A 21596-nucleotide genomic window follows, 5' to 3' on the forward strand; every position below is an offset into this window, starting at 1 on the left:
TCACCTTTACAACTAGTGAGAAATGCAGCATTGAAACTATAAAGTGATGAGTTCTTTAGATCTAGTAATAGATGGTATTTCCTGCTGACCCTGCACTACACCATACAGTCCTCACTGGAACATCAGAGAAGACAGTTTGTTACTGGATGGGAATGACAGGCCAAAGCTACAGTCACCAAAAGAGGAAGTATGAGTTGTGGAAATGGAAAAATAAGCCAACTATGATTAGATACAGCAGAAGGGAAAACAGGGGAAAGTGGAAACATACTTGTAGATGTTACACGCAATGGCGGCACAGGGGGATGAATAGCTGGTGGATCAGATGAAGACCTCTGCCTGCTTATACTTTCCACTCCTAAAGAATTTGTCTTCCACATTGCATTAGATGAAGAAATTGTCTGAATACCACTGCCAAGAACTGAAGGCTGAACTAAAAAGAGAGGAAAATACTGTATTATTATTATTGCTTACCCTAAGCACAAAGTGTTAATATTCACACCCGTGCTTTTAGAAATGGTGCAGCCAGACCACTATAATCAGCAATAGGAACCACTACATCCTGCTGGAAAGCCAGAGCAGAAATCAGTCTGGTGTAAAAATTACTCAGCAAGACTTCAACCAGAAACTTCTAATATTTTACCTAAGTGAAATTTGTCTCCAGTCATTATTTTAGAATATGTCAACACTTTAAAAAAGCAGAGGTTTCTCAACAAGAAGACACAAGGCAAGTCTTGCTACCTTCTTTAATCTCTGACTGATGACTGTTATTTTCTCAGGTACTGCAAGAAAAGGACCTCATGCTCGCACAAGCATTAGTACACATTGCTCACTCAAAGCGAAACATCAGTTTTGACTTGGAGACAACGTAAAACTGTAATTCTGAATTTCACCCAAGCAAGAAGCTATAGTAACTAGTTGTGAAACAGTTACAAAGTATGACTTCTTCAGGGCCTTCATAATGACTCCATTCTTAGGCTGAAGAGCTGCCTCCTCATTTCATAAAAACACGCTACAGGTTTTCTTCATAAGGCCAATATTTTGCACATAAAGGCCAATATTTTGCACATATTATGCCACTTCTCCCTACTCTGCACATGAGCATCATATTAAGAAAAGATGAAACAGAGTAAGGTATGAATAAATATTAGGTTGCAGGGAAAAGCATAAAAGGCTCAGAAGACTTGGAGAACTGCCTAAAGCTATGAGGATAAAGGAGTAATAATACACCATAAGTATAACATCAACAACACCAGCAATCAACAACAAGCTAAGATTGATGATACAAATATAGCTTTTAACTAAGAATATAAATTAACAGGCTAATACATTGCTAGAGTAAAGAACATGAGTTAATAATCTCAGGCAGGCAGCATGTCTTCCTGGCATGAGTTGTATTATAGCGGTGCCAAGAAGTCTGGGGTTGGGAATGAAATTAAAATGACACTATTTGAAAAGTGCCATTTAATCAAGGGCAAACAGTTGGTAAAATAGTATGGTTAGCCATGATTAAAATAATATCAAAAGGTAAAAGTCTTTTTAACTATGCAATTGTATTACTAATTCAGAGATAGACTCTAACAGTTAAACAAAGTGTTTGTTTAACAGCTCCTTCTGTCAATTTTCCTGTTTGGTGGGGGAAACATTGCTTTCCATCAAATAAAAAAACATTATTGAGATATTAAGTTTAGAGTTCATATGAAAGTGCTAGAGGAAAGGAATCCCACCTTGGTTAAGTTTTATATGCTACTAAACTTCCCCCAGTCTCATGCTATCCTTTTAAAGTAAGCCATGCTGTTCTGTTGTTCTCAGTTTTTCTACTCCCAAAATAATATATTTTAACCCAACTTCTGTGCTGAAGCCATTCCTGTGAGAGCAGTAACTGACTTTTCATACTACACTACAATCTGCCATCTTAAACACAATCACTGGTACACGGAGACTTGCATTCTGACTTCTGCACAGTGCTCCCAAAGGCAGAAACCCATGTGTGCCTGGAACATTCCCTGATCATATCTCCTTTTATGGATTCTGATTTACAGCACCATAGAAAACCATGTGTTTAATGGTAATTTTTCTTTATTTGAACTTTACATAAATTTAGCATCTATGAAAGCTGGTGGATTAATAAAGGTATTAAAACAATGGAACACCGAACATGACCTGTACAAAGGGGACCTATACACATTTCTCTATGCTTCTTTACTATGGTCAAACAGATTACATATGAAGATAAGAATGAAATTCACAGCATCAGCTTTAATGGTAGATTTTGCAAGCACACAACCCTTCTGAATCAGGACAAGACACATACATTTTACATTGTTCTAATGATCTAACTAGTAATTGGTAGTTGTATTTTCAGCTATCCAATTAGGGTTGTCTCCACATCATGACACTTATACCTTTATTTCAACAACCTTGAAGCATATATTAAGAGAAGACTTTGCAATGTTATAATCTCATGTTCTGCACACATTTTTCATTCTTCGAGGTCTTAAACAAATTTTCACAGCAGACAAATGCTATTGAAATTGTATCTTTAAACTGAACTCTGACAACAACATCTTCAAGTATGAAAAAATGAAATATAACAAAAAAATTGTTTAACTAAATTAATTGCAGGCCTCCTTCTAATAAATGGTTTAACTCTAGTGAGATTATTTGGGTATTGTTTTCTCAAACACTGTTGTGCACTTTCTTGTAGATACACTAAAAATCACTCAGAATAGGTTGAGCAAATTCACTTCAAGTATATAAAATGAAGTCATCAGTAAACCGTTCCAATACTTACCTGTGCAAAACAACTGTAAAAGAAAACCTAAAAATATAAACATTTAAAAAAAAAGTTATGATCCCATTCCTCTAATATACAATGGTATTTTCTGCTGTTAGTACCTTTGCCAATATTCCTTGGAGGTAGAGGAGGTGCACTACTTGTAACAGGTACTGCAGGCTGAACGGGAGGTGGACTGCCACTAAGTATTGCTCCATATGTTTCATTCTGTAATATACTTGGCATAAACCCTCTTTGCTTATCCTTAGCAATGTTCGCTGCATCTCTTGCCAAGGATGCTACATTAGGCTGAAGTTGGTTTGACCCAAGTTGGTAGAAGCTGACAGGCCTGTCCTCTCTCCGATTGGGACTGGGTTGCTTAAACACAATAACAAAAGAACTCATAATTACCACATTAGTTGTACTCATTTTATTTACTTGTTGATAGAAAGTTATTAGTTTCTATAAAGAAAAAATGGCTTCTAAAATGCATTTTTGTTGCTTTTAATACGTAATCTAAAACCTACATTCTGTCCTCTTCAAGACAAAGTAACTGTGCACATAAACAAAAAAAGATTAAATGTGAACTGCATTTCAAAACAATTAATATATTCTCATTTCTCCTCTAGTATACTCCTGTAGGATAATATTGTATCCTTATATACACAGGACTATACTCCTATAGATAATCAATACTGATAATCAGATCAGATCAAGTAAAGATTCTCTGCATCAAAATGCCTGGCAATATTTTCAAAACTAAATAAACAACTGAAGATCCTAAGCTTCATCTGAAATTCAGCAGTGCTAAAACCCAAATAGATGATCATGATCTCAAAACCCAGACTCAACTGCATCCAGGTATTCTACCTGTAGCTCAGCCTAGAGCAAATTAGGAGCAAAAAGTTCTCAGGAACTCTTTTCAGCTCACTAGTATTGCTGGACAAGTTCAGGAGATTACTTCAATTGGCAGCTTGGATGGAACGTTGCTCATCCCATGTACATTATTAAAGGAGATCTAATTAGTTGTCTTTGAGATTTACAGCAATCATCTGCACTTAGCATTATTCTTCCTGTTTCAAGAGCAAGCAAAGTAATTATTGCTATCAAATCACAATTAAAATAACTGCAGTTACAAATTCATGTGGCTACTACAGGAAAGGGCTGTAACAATCCACAGCCCAGAGAACATAAATGTTCTTTCAGAAACAGTACTAGATAAACACATCGCTGACATGCTGCCTGTATGAAATTAAAATAACCATTTACAGTAATAGCATTTAGGCAGAATAGATTTACACCAAGAGTATCACTAACAAGCAATCAATTTTCCTCTGAATATATTCAATGCTTACTCTGGATTGATCACGTGGCGCCTTTAGACATGCTATAGCACAGCATTATAGTGCAAAGATTTATCAGAATGCTGTACGTGACAGCCAGACACATTAATCCCTACCCTTACTTTGGTTTAGCAGCCTCACTCACTGGTTGACACTCTCCATTCCCTGATCTCTCCACTGCCCTGTCCTTGTTTAAGCCCACACTTCTGCTTTCTAAACCATTAGAAAATTCTGGTTTTGCATTGTTGATTCAGCTTTTCACTGGTTCACCAAACTGAAGCAGTTCAATACAGGGACAAAAGTGTCACAATGGAGGCAAAACTGAGGTAGGACCAGGCAGCCAGGTTGTGCAGTAGCAGCAGAAACCAGTTGAATTGTCTTAACCTTCTTTTGGGTTAGACTCTCTTTTATATTAAATACTCTGGACTAAAAGAACTCAAATTTCAGACAGGATCTTTTCTGGCAAACATTACAAAATCTATTCAATTGCTTTACCAGCAAGACAAGCCCAACAGCTTGACAGTTATAAACAAAACTCTAATGTGATCCTAAGCAACAGCAGTATTCACCCATGCATTCAACGTAGTCACAGACTACAGTCTGTGATTAATGTTCCTTAATCTCCTTTCAGAAGTCCCTGCAGCATAAACCTATTAATAATGGGCAGCAAAGTAGGATCTTCATTACTTTAGCCTCATTGCTGAGTAGCAGATACCTTCCGATATCAGATGGAGCTCAGTGACTCAAAAAGAGGACACTCAACTGCAGAAGGCAACTGGCAACAATGAAGGAAGTGAAGGAAAAGAATAGATCAAATATACAAATTTAGAGCATGCTAGAAAGGGATTTCTAGTTGTAAATTACTAAAAATTTTTACAGCTGGAAAAAAATGGAACCTCTAGAAGTTTCAAGCTGCTTTCTCAAAAAGGTCATCATTAGTGCTGTTATTATCTGAATGGTGATACAATATATAGGAATACATAAATACTGCGATAGAAATATAAAACGTCATGCAGAAGTAAAAAGCACCATAGTAAAACACAACGTTACTGAAATAATTATGAGCATCATACTTACACATGTATGTGTTCAGAAAAATAATGCTGATACAAACCTGCAGCTTTTCATCCACATCGTCATCACTTTCATCCAGATCTTCATGGAGTAACCGCCACTCATATTCTACATGAACATGAGAATTAAATCTTCCAGACAGTGCTTGAGTAAGCTAAGGAAAAACAAGATGACTGTTGACACCTATGTTATGTGCAGTACTTATTTTTAAACAGCATATTTAAAAACAAACAAAGCCCACATATAGAAGGAATCTTGATTTCAGTAATGTGGAAAGTTACTGCATTCAGGTAAATTTAAAGAATTAAGCTGTGGTACCAAATACAACACAAATAAATACAGCCTGTCCAGATCCCTCTGCAGAGCCTTCTTACCCTCCAGCAGATCAACACCAGTGTCATCTGAAAACTTACTGAGGCAATCTTACTTGTGGATCTCTGACTAATAGCTCAAACAGAATTGTCCCCTGGCCCCGAGAATTTTAGCATTTCTGATGCATTTAAAGAGAAATATAACTTTCTTCTTAAAAGCCTATAACTATTTCTAAGGATATAACTATTTCTGGCATACCATTATTGTGTCTAGAATATATTAACTGATTATTCAATTGTAAACTGTTAAATGTTCAGACATGATTTTGCTTATAAATGCAGACATGGAAAGACAATACTCACCAACTCTTCACAGTGAGTATGTTTTAAACGTTTAGCTATATCTAGTGGCGTCTCTCCTGCTTCATTTGCTATATTACAGCAAGAAAAGAAATATATGATGAGCAGTGTCACTATTAACATGTCCATTACTAAAGACAAACCTGCAGATACATAGTGAAGTACTAGATCAACACTCTAAAACTCATCTCTTTCCTTCTTATGTAGGTTCAAATCATATCAACCCTCTGACCATGACAAGCAGTAGTAATTCAATCTGTCATAGATATATATGAATGATAGCCATGAAATGGCAGTATATAACTAGACATAAAAGACAGCAATTAAAAATCTAAATCTGTTTAAAAATAAGTGTAATGTATAAGTTAATTTTAAACTTGAAATAAACAGTGAATATTGATTCTTCTTATAATGAAGAATATGTTTACAGATTGATGATAAACAATTGAGGAGAAAATGCACTTATTCTGACTTCACTGTTTCTTATCTGAAGCAGCGACAAATAGGAAATTGAAGCACACATTACCCTTTTACCTATTTCAATAGAAGCCTTCCCTCTCAGCAGCAGTTTGAGGCACTCAACGTTGTCTGTTAGACAGCAGTAATGCAGGGCTGTGCTACCTTTACAGGTTTGCTTATCTAGATTGCCACTATTGGAGAACAAGAAAGAAGAAGAAAGCTGATTAAACTTAAGTTTCCTACCCTATATTATTAAATTGCTTTCATTCGTAGATTTTTAAAGAATAAAATCACGTTTGCAAATACGGTTTTAGTATTTGTATTCATTTAGTATTTGTATTACTTGATATAAAAGCAATGTCAATATATAGTTTCCATACACTTACCTGTTCTGCACTAAAAAGTCAACTATATGAAGTGATGTTCGATCGACTGACCTAACAGCAAGGTGCAGTGCTGTTTCATCTTGCTCCTAAGAATAAAACGAAAAACACATTTATTTCTTCTGATCTACAGAGAAGCAGAAATTCTATTAAGACATAAATTAGATCAATTAAAATGTGTCATTTCAAAATATTCAGACATGCTACCATTAAAAACACCTGTGAAGACTTATTGTGTCCCTTCTGTTCCTTTAAAGCAAACAAACGGGTTGAAAACTAGCAGATTATTGAATGATTTTATGTTTAGCATTTTAATACATTTAAAATACAATAGTATTTGGAACCAATTTTAGCTTAAACTATTTAGTATCTTTTTTTGCTATTGCTAAAGTACATCATTAAAAGGACAAGCATTTAGAACAGTGTTTCAGACGTTATTTTCAAATAATTTTTAATTAATGAATGCATATTGCATTTATAACAATTTGACTAATAAAATTTACAACACTTACATGGCCATTGGCCAGTGGTATTTTTTCTGTGAGATCCACGCCATCAGCATATACTTGAACTAAACCAAGAATGTCTCTTGATTTGACTGCTTCACAAAGAGCATGCAATTTAGCTGCATTGTCAGCGTGCTTTTTCCTTGCATATTTTCTCTCAATATACTTGGCAGTAATATAATCTTTTCTTGCATTCCTGAAATTGAATATGAATTACTTCTATAACTTTCATCAGAAGATACACATTAGCATTTCCATAAATACATGCAAGTCATTTGAAATAAGATCTGGGAAAGACTAGTTCTCATTCATTATGATAATTTTCTTTTTAAATATTCATGTAACCATGCAGTCTCATATATCAAGTATGAAATACAGTTACAGAAGATGACTCAAATATCCAATACAAAGACAGACCATGAATTTTGCCTTCCAAACTCTGGGATGTAGTTGAGGTCAAGACTACCCAGCTCTATGTACAGAAGATACATCAGATCTTCATAATGCTGGTTTTATGTTGTCTTGCAGGTTTATGTTTACCTGACTTGTACTGCTGTACACATGCTGGAAAGAGATGGAAGGCATGGGATAGAAAAAAAAAAAAAAAAAAAAAAAATCTTTCTTATACCCCTGCACAGACTATCCAGGCCTTGAATTTGAATTCGCAGTAGTGAAAGTACATCCTTTAAAGCAAGTTTTCACCGCAATCGTAAAAGGGAGGATGTAGTGGAGCTTTTAGTTACATTTCCAAAAAAGGTGAAAAATTAGCACACCTGAATCCATAAGAGTTATCACTTTTGCTGTTGATACCCAATAACACATATCTACTCCTCTCCCCATCACAGCTGGACAGGAGTTTGCATGCCTCCCAAAGGCATAACTCCTTACCTGCTCTTGGGATGTACACAATATTGCACAGAAGACATTTAACAAAGTCATACCTTATCACCTAGATACTAGGCAACAGGCAAAAAGAAAAGAACCTAACAAATAATAACAAATTGAATCAACGGATAGCTCTTGTTCATAAAGCATTTGATAGTATTCCTTTGGATTTTTAAAAAGTGTCTGTCTTCAGATTCTCATTTCAATAAAAAAGCCCCAAATTTTATAAGTAGAGGTATCAAACTAAATGATTCTTACATAGAAATTTTTAGAAGTGTTCTTATTATAGTGCTTTACTATTCAGTAAAATTATTAGTAATTTTAATTATTAATATTAATAATCTGCACTATTATTGATAGCAGTAGTCAAAAATTATTTAAACTGCACTGTTAAACACTAGTTTTGTTAGAATGCCTAAAAGTCCACATAATGTAAAATCAGCTTCATCCAAAGCCAATTCTGCATTTGCTTCTGCATTGTTTACTAGCTCTTTTATGATGGAGTAGTATCCAGCCAAGCAGGCAGCTGTCCTTGCTGTATCTCTGCCATCGCTGTTCAGTGTTTTCGAGGAATTTAGTTATATGTTCTGTCTTTATTCCACACAGTTACAGACTTCAGTCCTAGGTGTGGCTCCTAAACACTACGTGTTCAGTATCTTACAAGTAAATGTGCAACTTATTACAATTTCTATTTCGTGTTTAAATAGGATAAAATTAATTGCTTTGGTTTTTTTAATCCCTATCCTTGTGTGTCTTTAAAGTTCCCAACAAGTCATGGTTAATTTGTTTCTGTCCCACAAACCATGATTCAGAGAGTTGGTAAAATAATCCTTACTACTAGGGAAGGTACAGTCAGACAAAGCTCAATAAAACAGACAAGCAAAGCATCAGAAAAAAGGTTTCCTCCTTGGCTCTAAGACAATAAATAAGACATTACACGTCTTCCATGGCCTGTCAGTCCAAACCATAATGGCACAACCTCTTAGCAATATTAAATTAAGCATCTGCCCTTCTCAGAAGTAGTGGCTCTTTACTTACATATCACTGCTTGGGTTAGGTTTGACCGTCTCATCAACTGGCAGACAGAACTCCATAATCTCATTAAACCCAGCATTACCAATATTCTTTGCAAGCTGTTAAAAAAAAATAAATCCACAGCTCACTTAATAAACATGTTCAGCTACTGACCACACACATATTAGCCACATCAAGGGGATGACAAGGGAAAACGAGAATTGGGATCTCTTATTTCTGATTCCTTGTTCTGCTACTATGTCAGTGAAAAAGAACAGATTAGGTACCTTTTTGGATGTTAATTTTCAGCTGGGATTTAGTACATGAACCAATAACTGCAGAATAATCCATCAAGACACCAGTTCATATGATAAAGGCAAATACTTTGTGCTGGGTAAGAACACACATATGAACTGTCACACAGAGCAGCTGACAAGTGGTAACTTCTTTGTGTAGCAAAGCTGAATAAATTTTCTTTCTTTGAGGATTAAAGTTCTCTTCTAAAAATAATGCTAAATAATTAATGGGATAAGTATTTGCAAGTCCTTCAATTTTTAATCTTAGGCACATTTATATGTCAAACAGCTGTGCTCTTACAAAGAGCAACCAAGGGTAAAAAGACCTGAAAACATAAAAAATATGAAGCCTCTACTAACTTGAATTCTAAGATAAGAAAAAGTTTACTGTAGGACACTATGTTCCAGGAGGTTCCATTAAACTTGAATTAAGCTTTCTTAAATAATGTTTATCCAGAGGCAACTTTCAAGAGTGGAACAACATATTGTAAAGTGTTAAAAATATACTTGTGTTAGAAGTATTTGACAGTACTATTTTCAAGTTAATAAAAGCAATTTGATTACCAAAAGTTCAGATGTTCCCAGCACATCTAATGTAAGTGATTGCATCCTGGAATAGTGAACACCGAGTTCTCTATGGATTCCTGAGCATTCAATGCAAGTTAGAATTCCCAAATTTGTTGAAAGCCAGGTAGGATCTGGAACAGAAAACACCCACAGAATTAAAATTTATTCAGACGATTATTTCACTCTAGAAAATGTAGCATACAGAAGTGAAATAGTTTTGGGATTGGACAGATCATATTATAAAATTGTAGAATCACTGTCTGGGGGTGCACGTCGTGTGTATTCCCCTGGGCTGAGGGCCTGATCAAATGACCTGCTCTTTTTATCTCATCTTATACACTAAACTGGCCTGGAGTTTTTTTCTCCACGATCTCTTTAGGTTACAGTTTGGCTTACTTACAGTTTTGAACATACTATTAAGTAAAATAAGATTTTTGCACATTAATTATATATTTTATAATTTATGTCTTTACATTTACTTTACTGGGAAACAAAAACAGTGGGTTTTTTAATGATAAAAGAAGATTAAAATATTTATTTTATTTTTGTGAAGGACATCGCTCTCTGAGGGAGCTACTCAACCAGTCCAGTTTGTCATTCTTCACACACCTTTCAGGAATTGCACTTTTCTTCCACTAATATAACAGTGTCACATTCTCAACTGTGAGTACAGGTGCAGTTTAAACTGAAATAACAATGCTTACAGGGTTGGCGTTTTTTTGTACTTCAAGTATAGACTTCAGACTAAGTGAAGCAGAAGAGATTCTGAAGTACACATACAGCACACACTACAATGGATTCTCACTCAACTATTTCAAAAATACTAAGGCTCATCCCTCTCCTTTGGTAACTCTTGCTTGTCTTTTCTCCTGGTACTTTGAATTTTATTATAACATTCCCTCATCTTCCAGACAAATAATTAATTTCTAAAGTTTCAGAGAGCTTAGCAACTTATTTATTTGACAAAGGTTTGGTAGTTGTTATTTAGACTCTTATCCTTTTAAGAGAGCAGGATTGACTCTTCCTATAGTCTTATACAATATCTATTGCTGGAAGTAACTATCGATTTATAAAGTGCAGACAGCATCAGATCTGATATTTTCAGCTACAGTTTCACATCAAAAAACCCTAAGCCCTGCAGCGCCTCTCTAACATAAAAGAACACAGGAAACAGCAGGATTTAAAAAATAAATTAAAGAGGATTAAAGTAGAAATTCATTGATCAACAAAACCAACACTGCAAACCATAGTCAGTGCAGGTGTATTCTTTTCCAAATGAGCACAGCCTTAGACATATTCCCTGTCTCACTTAGTCAAACATTACCAAAAAAACCCAAGAAAAAAGGTGTATTAAGAAAATGCTTCATGTATCTGATGGCTGCTCAGTTTTACCTAAATCTTATATTATTAAACCATATTTTATGTAAGTTCACTTATTTATGTAACCAAAAGCTACAATTAGCAAAATATATGGGACAAAAATAAGCTTCTTAGTAACTTTTCTCCCCACTGACAAGAGCAAATCAATCTTACTAAAGTAGTTCCATTAAACTGTAGCATATTCTACTACGTGTATAATTTTTGTGAAATAAGGAGTAAAAGTGAAAGCATAAAACATTAGCTTAAATATTCTCATGAGACAAAGAATTTTTACCAATTAGAAATATGCTTAATTGAGTCACCTTGTGCTCCACAGTCACAACAAACATCATTTCCAGTCATCCTCTGGACTTCAGATATAATTTCTTTTGTCAGTTCCTGGACAATATTATTTTCTCCTGTGTTATCATCTCCTTTGAATGCATTATTTAAAGCTTCCTCTTTGCTGTTTTGTAGCACAGATGTCCATCTAAAATGGTAGTAATATTTTGCTATTAAATGTTTTGGCACTTCTAAAATTCAAGGTAAGTCTCAGCAGAACATGAGTATCAAGAATAAAATCAGCAAAGAAACTCACATTTGACATTCCTGTTCATCCTCTGCTTGAAAATGGTATGTTCTGTCATCTGTACAATAAATAATTCACATACTGATTATAAAAAGTTATTGAAAAACTGATTTTGCAGAAATCTCTTCAAAAAATCTAAAATTAATTGATGTATGATTCCTGAGCTCTCTAGTCTCATCACTGCAGTGCTGACAGACAAAAAGTCTATTTAGCAAGTTTCGCTCTTATTACCTACAGTTCATCTATGATTAGATCCATGTTTACACAAGGTGGCTTGTTGCATTTTAAACAGAAGCTTTTTTCTTCACTGCTGTGCTTCTATCGCATAAGCAGCAGGAGAGCATAGGAAATTTTCCATGTTCTAGATATAACCTTAGTAATCACAAGGCTAATGTTCTGATGAGAGGGAGACAAGTAAAACATAGAGTTCATATTTGAGTTTATCTGTGTATATAAGATAGAAAGATTTAAAGAGTCCAAATGAGCTCTTAAAACCACAGTAAACAAACATGGCAAAACAAATTTGCCAGATGTAAAGTCCAAACTACAACCAGCATAAGCTGCAAGCTGTTTCAATTAAATCAAGCTCACAATTTTCAATTTACTACTACTTTTGTAATTCTAAGCATTGCTATCATAGTGTACTACTAAAGAAAAAAGCATAATACATTTTAAGTCTATGAAGCAAATGAGATATGACACAGTTTAATGACTAAGTTGGAGTTAAAATTAGAATTGTCAATGAGAAGAACAGAGGTAAAGCTACTGGCAAAAAGATATTCTAAAATTAATATTTCTTAAGTTTGAAAAATATTCAGGCAAAAATATATTAAAAGATAGCTTCAAACATGGAAAATATTAAGACAGTGAGGATTTATGAAAGAACAGAAAGGAAAGTGCTACATAAAGAGGTTTTATCTTGCCATGATACAGCAGTTTGCATTCTGTAAAAAACAAGGAATATTTTTAAACTCTACAGTAAAATGAAGAGAAAAACTCATCTGGAGAAGGACAAGAGGCCTGTTGTGCCTTTTCAAGTGTATGATAACGTTGTGACAAGCTGATATTGGGCAAAACATGACATAGTCATCAACAAAGAAAGAAAGTGCAGAAGTAAACAGGGAAGCCCAGTTACTTGTGCAAAAATGAAGAAACTGTATCGCACACATGCATTCTAGTCTATTAATATAAGCAGCACAGCTTACATTTACAAATGCGAAAGAACTTTATGCATTGATAAAGGAACAAATGAGGAATAAATTTATATTCTTCTCCCCAAATAATTTGAGATACATATTTCAGTAAAATGTCCTAGTGAGAAAACAAAGGAAACATTCTACTACATAATTTTGTATCACTCCATTCTGATGCCAAAATTATTCAGTTTTGATGAGTTTAACACATAGACTCTTTATCTCACCTTTTTATCTGTAATGAGATCACAAAACCAAAAATTTTTTCATTATTTTCTTCACTGTTACATTGCAACTACCAGAATTAAATTTTTTAAAGTTTTAAAAACATCTTTTTATCTTGTGCAAAAATCATAACTTTGGAAGATGATCAGCTATGACATTTTCAAAATAAAGAGGGATGTCATGGCAAAAACAGTCACTCTATTGTAAGACAGCAAAAATTATATATAAAAAAGGAATTAAGATAGCTTTTAAAACAAGCGGTTTTTCAAAGAAACAGGTACAGTTAGTTGCAGTATGCTAAAATAAGTGAAATCTCAAAGTGTCATAGGAAGGGCATTTTATAAAGTGAAGAATTCTACAACTGTGAAAACGTTCAAGTGGATTATTGACACATCTACAGAAATAATGCAAACCTCTGCTATGAGTTGCAAGTAGAAAGACCTAAACAACAAACCTACGTGATATGAGGTCAAAACATTTTTTCTCCTCTGGGTTTGTTTTCACTTGGCAGGTTAACAGATTGAGCTTTGCTGGAGGTCGGTTAGCCTATTTGAAGATAAAACGCACACATTTTAGTACAGTGATACTGACTGAGCACTGCAGTTTGAAAACACAGGACAACATCCCATTGGTCAAGAAGACTTGACAAATGGCTCTTTAATTTTTAAGGTACCCAGGTTTTGATTCATGTTTTCATCTGCATCATGGTTTTTAAACTACTTATATTTGAATATTTTATTCACTGGTAACTGGATAGACACTAGAATTTTGAAAGGGGAAGGGGGTAAAATCACTTCAATTATAATTAACCGGTAACACTTATCTGAAGGAATCAGGCATGAAAAAGAGACAGGTTCATCCTACATTTAATCCCTTAACACTCAGACATTTACTTTAAAAAACTCAGTTGTTTAGTTTTCAGTAATGAAATAGTTTGACTCCTGCTAATGTCTTTGAAGGGACCTAGGTAACCAGTCTAGAAAAAATGCTCAATTTTAAAATCAGTAAAGGCACACATTGAAGGAAAATAGGAAGTTTGCACAGAGAAGTCTTGAAGCAAGAATATGTAAAACTAAACTGAGCTAGTCGATTACTAAAAAATCTAGTAAAACAAAATGTATTTTATGTTTTCTAGTCAAGTTCCTCTCAGTGATTTCAGTTCCTTTTTTAATAGAAAGTGGCAATATTTTCCTAAAACACAGCAAACTGCATAAGCAACCTGCATTTTGAAAAAGACTCATAAAGTCTACAAAGACTTTTCAAAGAGCACCTCTGCACTAACCTCTTCTTTCCCTTGACCCACCTGCTCTACAGACCAAGGGTAGGACCTAGAAAGACCCGTTTGTAAACTTGACTTGAGGAATGGCTTACACTTCCTACAATGGATAACTAGTTTCACTCTTCTTTTAGAATAATTAAATCATGAAAACAGATTTAACTAGTGAGCCTTTGCTCTAGGCAATAATATCTGAAAAACAGTCATTTAAACCATAAGGAAAGTACTATCATAAAGATAGCAATATTCATAAACACATTATCAAATGAAGCTGAACTATCACATAACGTAATTAACTTGCAATGAATCATAAGAAACATAGATATTCTCATAATCTTTTCTAAATTTATTGATGAAAACATTTAATTCAAAAAAAGAAGGGACAACAAGTCCAAAGAGTACAGATTCCCTTGAAACAATCTGATAAAACAATGTAGCTGGCCAAAAAAGAACAACATCATTTTATCTGAACACCAGTTTTAAAAAAATCAAACCCACAGAGAAACATAAGAAGGCAAACAATTATGGGTTTTTTTTCCTGTTTGAAAAAAAAAGAAGCATGGTGTCCTTGAAAAACAGCAGGCTCACGCTTTGCCCAGCATAAGCAGTAGACAAAACAAAGTCATGCAAGCTTTGAAACAATAAACCTGCAGGTCACTTGCTGGTCAATGTAAAATGAATTATACCCAAGAGAGGTTTCAGAGGCAGCAAGACGACAATTTATTGACAACCACATTGTATTCTCTGCCTAATAAATAGCTTTTCAAATTCCAGACATTCCTTTTAGTAGTAAAAGTGCATACAGATTTAATTATTTAGTTATAAATTATATATAAATATATAACTACATATATTTATATACAAATATTTATAAATTATTAATTAGATAGACACTGGGCAACTCATATATACTTTTCTCACAGCCTCTGTGAGAATGTAAAAATGCACGTACATTTAGGTTAAGAGAGAACCCCCTTGCACCGGGACTTTGGATCTGAAGCACATTCAGGACCTAATTAGTTTTCTATAACTTATGAAATATGAAGCTGTAAATGAATGCATTAAAATACTTCAGAGAGGTCTGCAAGACCAATGCACACAGAACCCGTCTCTCTGGACAAGAGAACGCAGCATAAATAATTCTGTATCGGGATCTGAGAACCTGAAGAAATGGCTGCAACAACCTGGAACACATCCTGGGCCACACATATTCTACATACATATTCTAAAGCTTTTATCTGAGGATCTCCTAACCTGAAATCAGCATTAACAAGGGTATTAAAAACCCTTAGCATGTGGTTGATACCACCTCATTCATGCTTCTACCCTGCAGCAAATAACAGTCTATCCCCACCCACCACCCTGACACTCGCCTGTTACTTGGTGGACAACATGTATACATCACATGGCAGATGGTGCTTGGGGAGAAGTTGGAGGTAAAAGACAAAGAGAGGTAAGGCTGTACAAATTCTTTAGCCACACAAAGCTACTGTAGATGGATCTGGACATCTGGCAGGATTAGGAGACACTGGATGTAGAAAATGATAACAAACATGTAACTGCTATTATGCTATTTCTTTGAATCCTCTGAGCTTCGTTTTCCTGCTCAAGTCTCTGCTCAGAAAACTGCTGAATTTCTGGACACCTTGTTAACAACCATGCTAACAATCTTCAAAAGATGTGCTGCTCTTATCATGCCATACACAGACGTAAGCATCAACTCATGCTACTTCCTGAAGAAATGGTAATCCCCTATCCAGTAAGACTGACTGGATCTGTTCCAGCAACAAACAGTAAGTGTAGGAATCAAAACGTTAGGAATCTGAAACAGTACAGGAGTGCCATGATACAGAGCTGACTTTTACAAAAGGCACAAGCTAATGTGTCCACTTAACAGACTGGTTGGCTGATTTCATCATGCATATTTTTCTGGATATCACAGTGATTAACTTCAAAATAAAAATATTAAATCTGATTGTTTTGTCTTCAGATTGTCCTGTTAATCATCATGGTAGGTTAAACTTCCCAGTAGTAAAGAAAGAACAACAAAGAAAGATTCCTCAACAATAAGGCTATCTTATATTCCTTTTTTTGCAGACAACCAGCAAATTTCGTTTAAGTTCTTTAAACACAAATCAACTTGGAGGAATCTGACATTTCTGAAATCTAAGTTTCTTCCTTGTGACTTCTTGATTTGAAAAGCACTTAGGAATTCCTAATTACATGGTTCAATCTGCTTCTCTCATTGTTTCTTCATCCATGTACGTTAAATTGCAGTCAGGTAGATGTCAGGAAATTTCCAACTACTAATATTACACAAACGACCAGTGTCTGTTTTTCCATCAGCCATTACCTTGCACATTGCCCTATGAATGCTAATTTGTTTGAAGCTTTTAGCTGTCTAAAAGTATAACTTCTGCAATGCAGGCAGGTACATTCTGTACCACAGCTGGGTGACTGACAGAGAACCAACCATATTCTCTCCATGCGTCAGGAGAGCACTTGGCAGGCAAGTTTAACTCAGAATACGGCATCTGCAACTGCCTGAAGATAGCTGTTCTAGAAACTAACTGAAAAAATAGTCCCTCAAAGAGAGGTTACATGACCAAAGAAGAGAAATCCATGAAGAATACTTAGGCTTTAAAGGAAAAGCATTTACAAATTTGTATTTCATAAAGAAAACAAAACTGTCAACTGAATTTGTGAGAGATGGTTCATTTTAATGAACTGCTGGGACAAGAGAACAGCATATCATATTTCAGAGACCAGGAGATATCAACCCTGAGAAAGCTTGGAAATCAACGTTGTTCCTTCAGAATTCTCAGAAGATATTAAAAAAATTCTTAATAAACAGAAATCACTTCTACTTGTTTCAGTGTCTACGAAATATTCATTAATGTTTTACATAAAACTGCCATCAATACATAAGGGGGAAGAGAGTAAAGAAGTAAAAATACTTTTTAGGAGTATATTTTAAAACAAGAAGGGGCTCTTTTACTGTTGTAGTATAGGAAAATCAAGACCAAACCTGTGAAACTCACATATCTGAACTCACATTAAACTATCTACGAACTGATTTCCAGCTACGGCTCCACTGTTTTCAGTGGGAACTTACTGCTTCTAAAAATGTCAGACCATCTGGTAGACAGCTTATAAAAAGAGAAGAAAGCAGTATCTTGACAGACTCAATAACTGTACTCGCATGTGAAAGTTTTCAAATTCTGCTCCGCAAGTGGATTTTGTAGCCCCTGCCAGCTCTGAGCTGCCCCAGCTACACTCCTACTGGTACCGGCACAGCATGTCCAGCGCCAAGTGCAATCACAGCACTCGCAGACACCAGCACAGAATACACTAACAGACTTTTCTCTGACAAAGACAATTCCAAAGCCATAGTAATGACTCTGCTTTGCAGGCCTGGCTTTACACTCCTCCTTAACTCCTGGTTATCAATTCTGAAGGCAGCAGCTTATGGTTAGATGCACAAATGAGAGATTGATTCATTTTTGCTGCCAGGGTCAACTTGTAGTCATAGCAACAGGCATAACAGGATGAAGAACAGAAAAGTTATAACAGGATCAAAAAACAGGACTGTTTATTAAACCAAGAATGGGAAATACTGTCACTGAGTTATTTTTTGCCTTAAGAAAGTTTCTCAAAATTTTTGAGAAAACAGTATAAAAAGAGAAAAGTTACACGAAAGCAAAATCAAGTTGAAAGCCAAGTGCAAAAGGTCCAAAACCTGGAAGTATAAATTTTTAGAATTTTAACAAACTTTAAATATTTATGCCTAATGTGTTTCAAATATTGGTAGCAGTAAAAGAGAGGGACTCGTAAGTCTCTATTTCCTGTCATTCTGGCAGAAGTTGTTTTCAGAGTTGGCTTTCACCAACAGCTACTTCTCAGGAGCTACCTTCCTAACAGACTACAATATAGCAGCAAATCTGGGGAAGAGGAGAGATTCAGCATACTCTCAGTTTATCTTGCAAATCTACTCTCAGTTTATCTTGCAAATATAAAAAGTTGTTTAACTCCTATCTAAAAGATGGCTTAATGCCCAACCATATCTTTGAAAAAAAAAAAAAAAGTTCGAATTTATATTTTTAGATAGACTGGTAAAATATGAATATTTACATGTACTGAGTCACTAAAAAAGCCCTTTTTTCCCATTAATAGTCATAAGCATTAGAATAGCTGTATTTTTAGATGCTGTGTATGTCTTGATGTATTTCTGAAAAGTTGCCTTAAAAAAATAATATCACTCATATTCAAAACACTGAATCAGGAATCTAGCTAATTCCAAATTACAAATATAGACCAGTAGATCTTGCCTTTTTGTATTAGCAACCATGTACATAAAATACTGAAAACAAATACTTACTGTACCATGGGAAATTGTAAGAAAACCATTTTTAACTGAGCACTTCCTTTTCTGCCACACTTTTCTGATTCTAGTTTAAAGGGGGGAAAAAAAAAGGTAACTCAGTTTTAAATATATTTTGTATGACAGTGTTTCAGTTCTTAGGACCTAGTGTTTTTTCCAGTAGACTCCAGCAGTACTTACCCATCACTTTTCTTATACAGACTACCATTCCGTTCAGTGCCATGTTCCTTGTTTCCCTGAGGCTGATGTAAACTGTAAGCTGTACTCTGGCGAATCTGAGAATCCTGAAATAATCAACAGCAATTTGTAATGCATTCCACACTTTCAACCAAACTAACTCCCCATTAATGAGTTTTAGAGCTTTTCCTTCCTGCTCTAATCCAACAGGCCAAATGAAGCATATTTTTCCTCCTCAATGAGAAAGAACAAGATCCATTTCTTTTTTCAGAGGGCACAAAAACCATTTGGTAAGTAGTCATTATCAGCAACTGCCAAAATCCTTTTACTTGCTTTATTTAGATTTACTATTGGCCTTAATATATTGGGGGTTTAGCTCAAAATTTAATTAAGCAGTGGGTTTTCCAGCTCATGCAAACACTACAGGGTACAAACATTAAAGATTATTATTATCTGCAACTGCTAGTCTACCCTTCCATTGTAAAAAAAAGAATTACATACATCAATCTGAAGAAGTGATTTTCCTTGTGGAAACTGAGTCAAGTTATTGTCTGAAAAGTACAAGAGACCTCCTGGTAATATAGTTCAGGAGTCAGATAAGAAAACTGAAAAATCATTTCCAGAAGAAGAATAATTTAAAGCATAATATCTTGAACAAAGTAGAATTCTGGCACTGGAAGAGACAAGGATTAACTAAACCCTTCTCACTGCTCTCAGAACTACCCAGAGGCAGGACTCACTGCTGCAAGAGTCCACCTTCTTAAAAAATAAGAACCTGAAAATGAGGAATCTGATGTGTCATGCTATATTAGCAGCAGAAACATGACAGGATGGACTTTTAAATGCCTACAGTAACAATGACTAATACCTGTAATTGCTTTTTTTTCTATTATCATTGCTCTATGGACATAATTCCACTTCTGTTATATAAGGCAGATAATACAAATGTAGCAAAGGAAAAACCCACAAAGCAGCTCACTTACATGACTATGAGCTATTCTAAACCTGATGGTAGGGACAGAGCTACCACCTACACTCCTGTTCAGAGCACTGAGGACTCCACACCTCCAGGTTGCAGGATTTCAGGCTCATCCTGAACACAGTGCTGGAGCTCAGTGGTCCTGAGAACCATGAGCTGAGCTCAACAGGTTGCAATCCTCCTTGGTGCTCCTTCTCAGCAGAAGCAACCTGTGCCCACTTCCCTGACTCTCAGCTAGCGATTTAGGAATCTGTATTAGGTAGCTACAACATGCATCTGAGGCTTTTAAAGGCGCTACAAAACCACTACTTAAATGTTTGTGCCTGACAAAGCATGCCTTCAGATTTAAACCAGTCTGTTTATCGTTCCTCTCCACTTTGTTTACACAGAATTATTTGGTTTTGCACTCTGTCTGCACAACATAGAGCCACAACAACATTTATAAAAAATTCCTGTCTCTCCTTAAGAAGCACTGCACGTGTACATTTACTGACTTCTGAAGAAAATCTGATCTGACACTGCCAGTTGTGCCCTACCAATGCCTTGATCTCTGCCTCCCATTAGTCAGTAAAGGAACTCCATTCCCGGGAAGATTAGAGGCTGTACAGGAAATTAATTTCAGTTCTCCCCATCCTCAATTATGTAAAGATTTCAGGTGACCTCCAACACCTGCTCATAGCACCATTCCCATTACTTAAATCTGAGCTGCTCCTTTTTGTGCCTTATTTTCTGCCGCATTTCAGCTCCCTCCCTTCAGCTTTTTACACTCAGTTGCTGTGTTTGGCCAAACTGGCAAATCAATAATACAAGCTTCCTGCCTTATTTCAGCAGGAGAGGAAGCTGCTGTAGCTGATGTGTATTTCCACACATTCATTACTATGAACAGTATCTTTAAAAAATTTAATACTATTTCATGAAAAGAACCTAAGGACAAACATATTTGCCATTTTAAATCCTCAGTTCAGGTCATGTCCAGATCAATAATGCCCAAGGTTATTGCCAGATGATGGTTTCCCACAGCTCTCTGACGAGAAGTGCATGATTTTGATCTATCTCCTAAAAGACAGGATGCCATCCCACAAATCACCATCACAATTAACATCCTTCCAGACAATTTCAGCATGCCTTTTCCATATGCAGGCTCTCCAAAGGATCTTCCCTTATTTCTGGTTTGCATATTGCACATAACAGAGATCATCACAGATAACAGAGTCAGACCCAACGGCCTCATCAGAAGAGTAGCAACAATGTACATTACCTATGGGAGGAAATGGATCACCACAGGATAGAGGACATACCTAGCACAGAGTATTGTCATTTTAAATATCTCTTGAACATAATAAGATCAGAACAGACTGAGGTACACAAGCCTAAGAAACTGAACTTTGACCATTTTATCAGCTTCGAAATGCAGATAGGCACAAAAAAAAAAAGGTGAGTCATTTA

General features: G+C 35.4%; 1 protein-coding gene across 5 annotated transcripts in view; it reads right to left on the reverse strand.

Moving 5' to 3' along the window:
- Positions 1–21596, reverse strand: part of ASAP2 (ArfGAP with SH3 domain, ankyrin repeat and PH domain 2) — an 81926-nt gene that overhangs the window by 8632 nt on the left and 51698 nt on the right. For 2 of the 5 annotated variants that reach the window (XM_027690322.1, XM_027690318.1), the window contains 14 exons: positions 19175–19278; positions 18992–19061; positions 13796–13883; positions 11929–11977; positions 11654–11820; positions 9969–10102; positions 9133–9227; positions 7216–7405; positions 6707–6792; positions 6396–6511; positions 5865–5932; positions 5231–5344; positions 2896–3151; positions 269–430 (listed from right to left, as the gene is read on the reverse strand). In XM_027690322.1, coding sequence (XP_027546123.1) covers positions 269–430; positions 2896–3151; positions 5231–5344; positions 5865–5932; positions 6396–6511; positions 6707–6792; positions 7216–7405; positions 9133–9227; positions 9969–10102; positions 11654–11820; positions 11929–11977; positions 13796–13883; positions 18992–19061; positions 19175–19278 — 1699 coding nt within the window. Of the gene's footprint in view, positions 1–4; positions 115–268; positions 431–2895; positions 3152–5230; positions 5345–5864; positions 5933–6395; positions 6512–6706; positions 6793–7215; positions 7406–9132; positions 9228–9968; positions 10103–11653; positions 11821–11928; positions 11978–13795; positions 13884–18991; positions 19062–19174; positions 19279–21596 lie in introns of all 5 variants that reach the window. The other 3 variants (XM_027690321.1, XM_027690319.1, XR_003535375.1) reach the window with 2 other exon arrangements.

This window comes from Neopelma chrysocephalum, unplaced genomic scaffold (assembly GCF_003984885.1).
Source record: "Neopelma chrysocephalum unplaced genomic scaffold, ASM398488v2 Primary Assembly neopelma1_80b, whole genome shotgun sequence".
Lineage (NCBI taxonomy): Eukaryota > Metazoa > Chordata > Aves > Passeriformes > Pipridae > Neopelma > Neopelma chrysocephalum.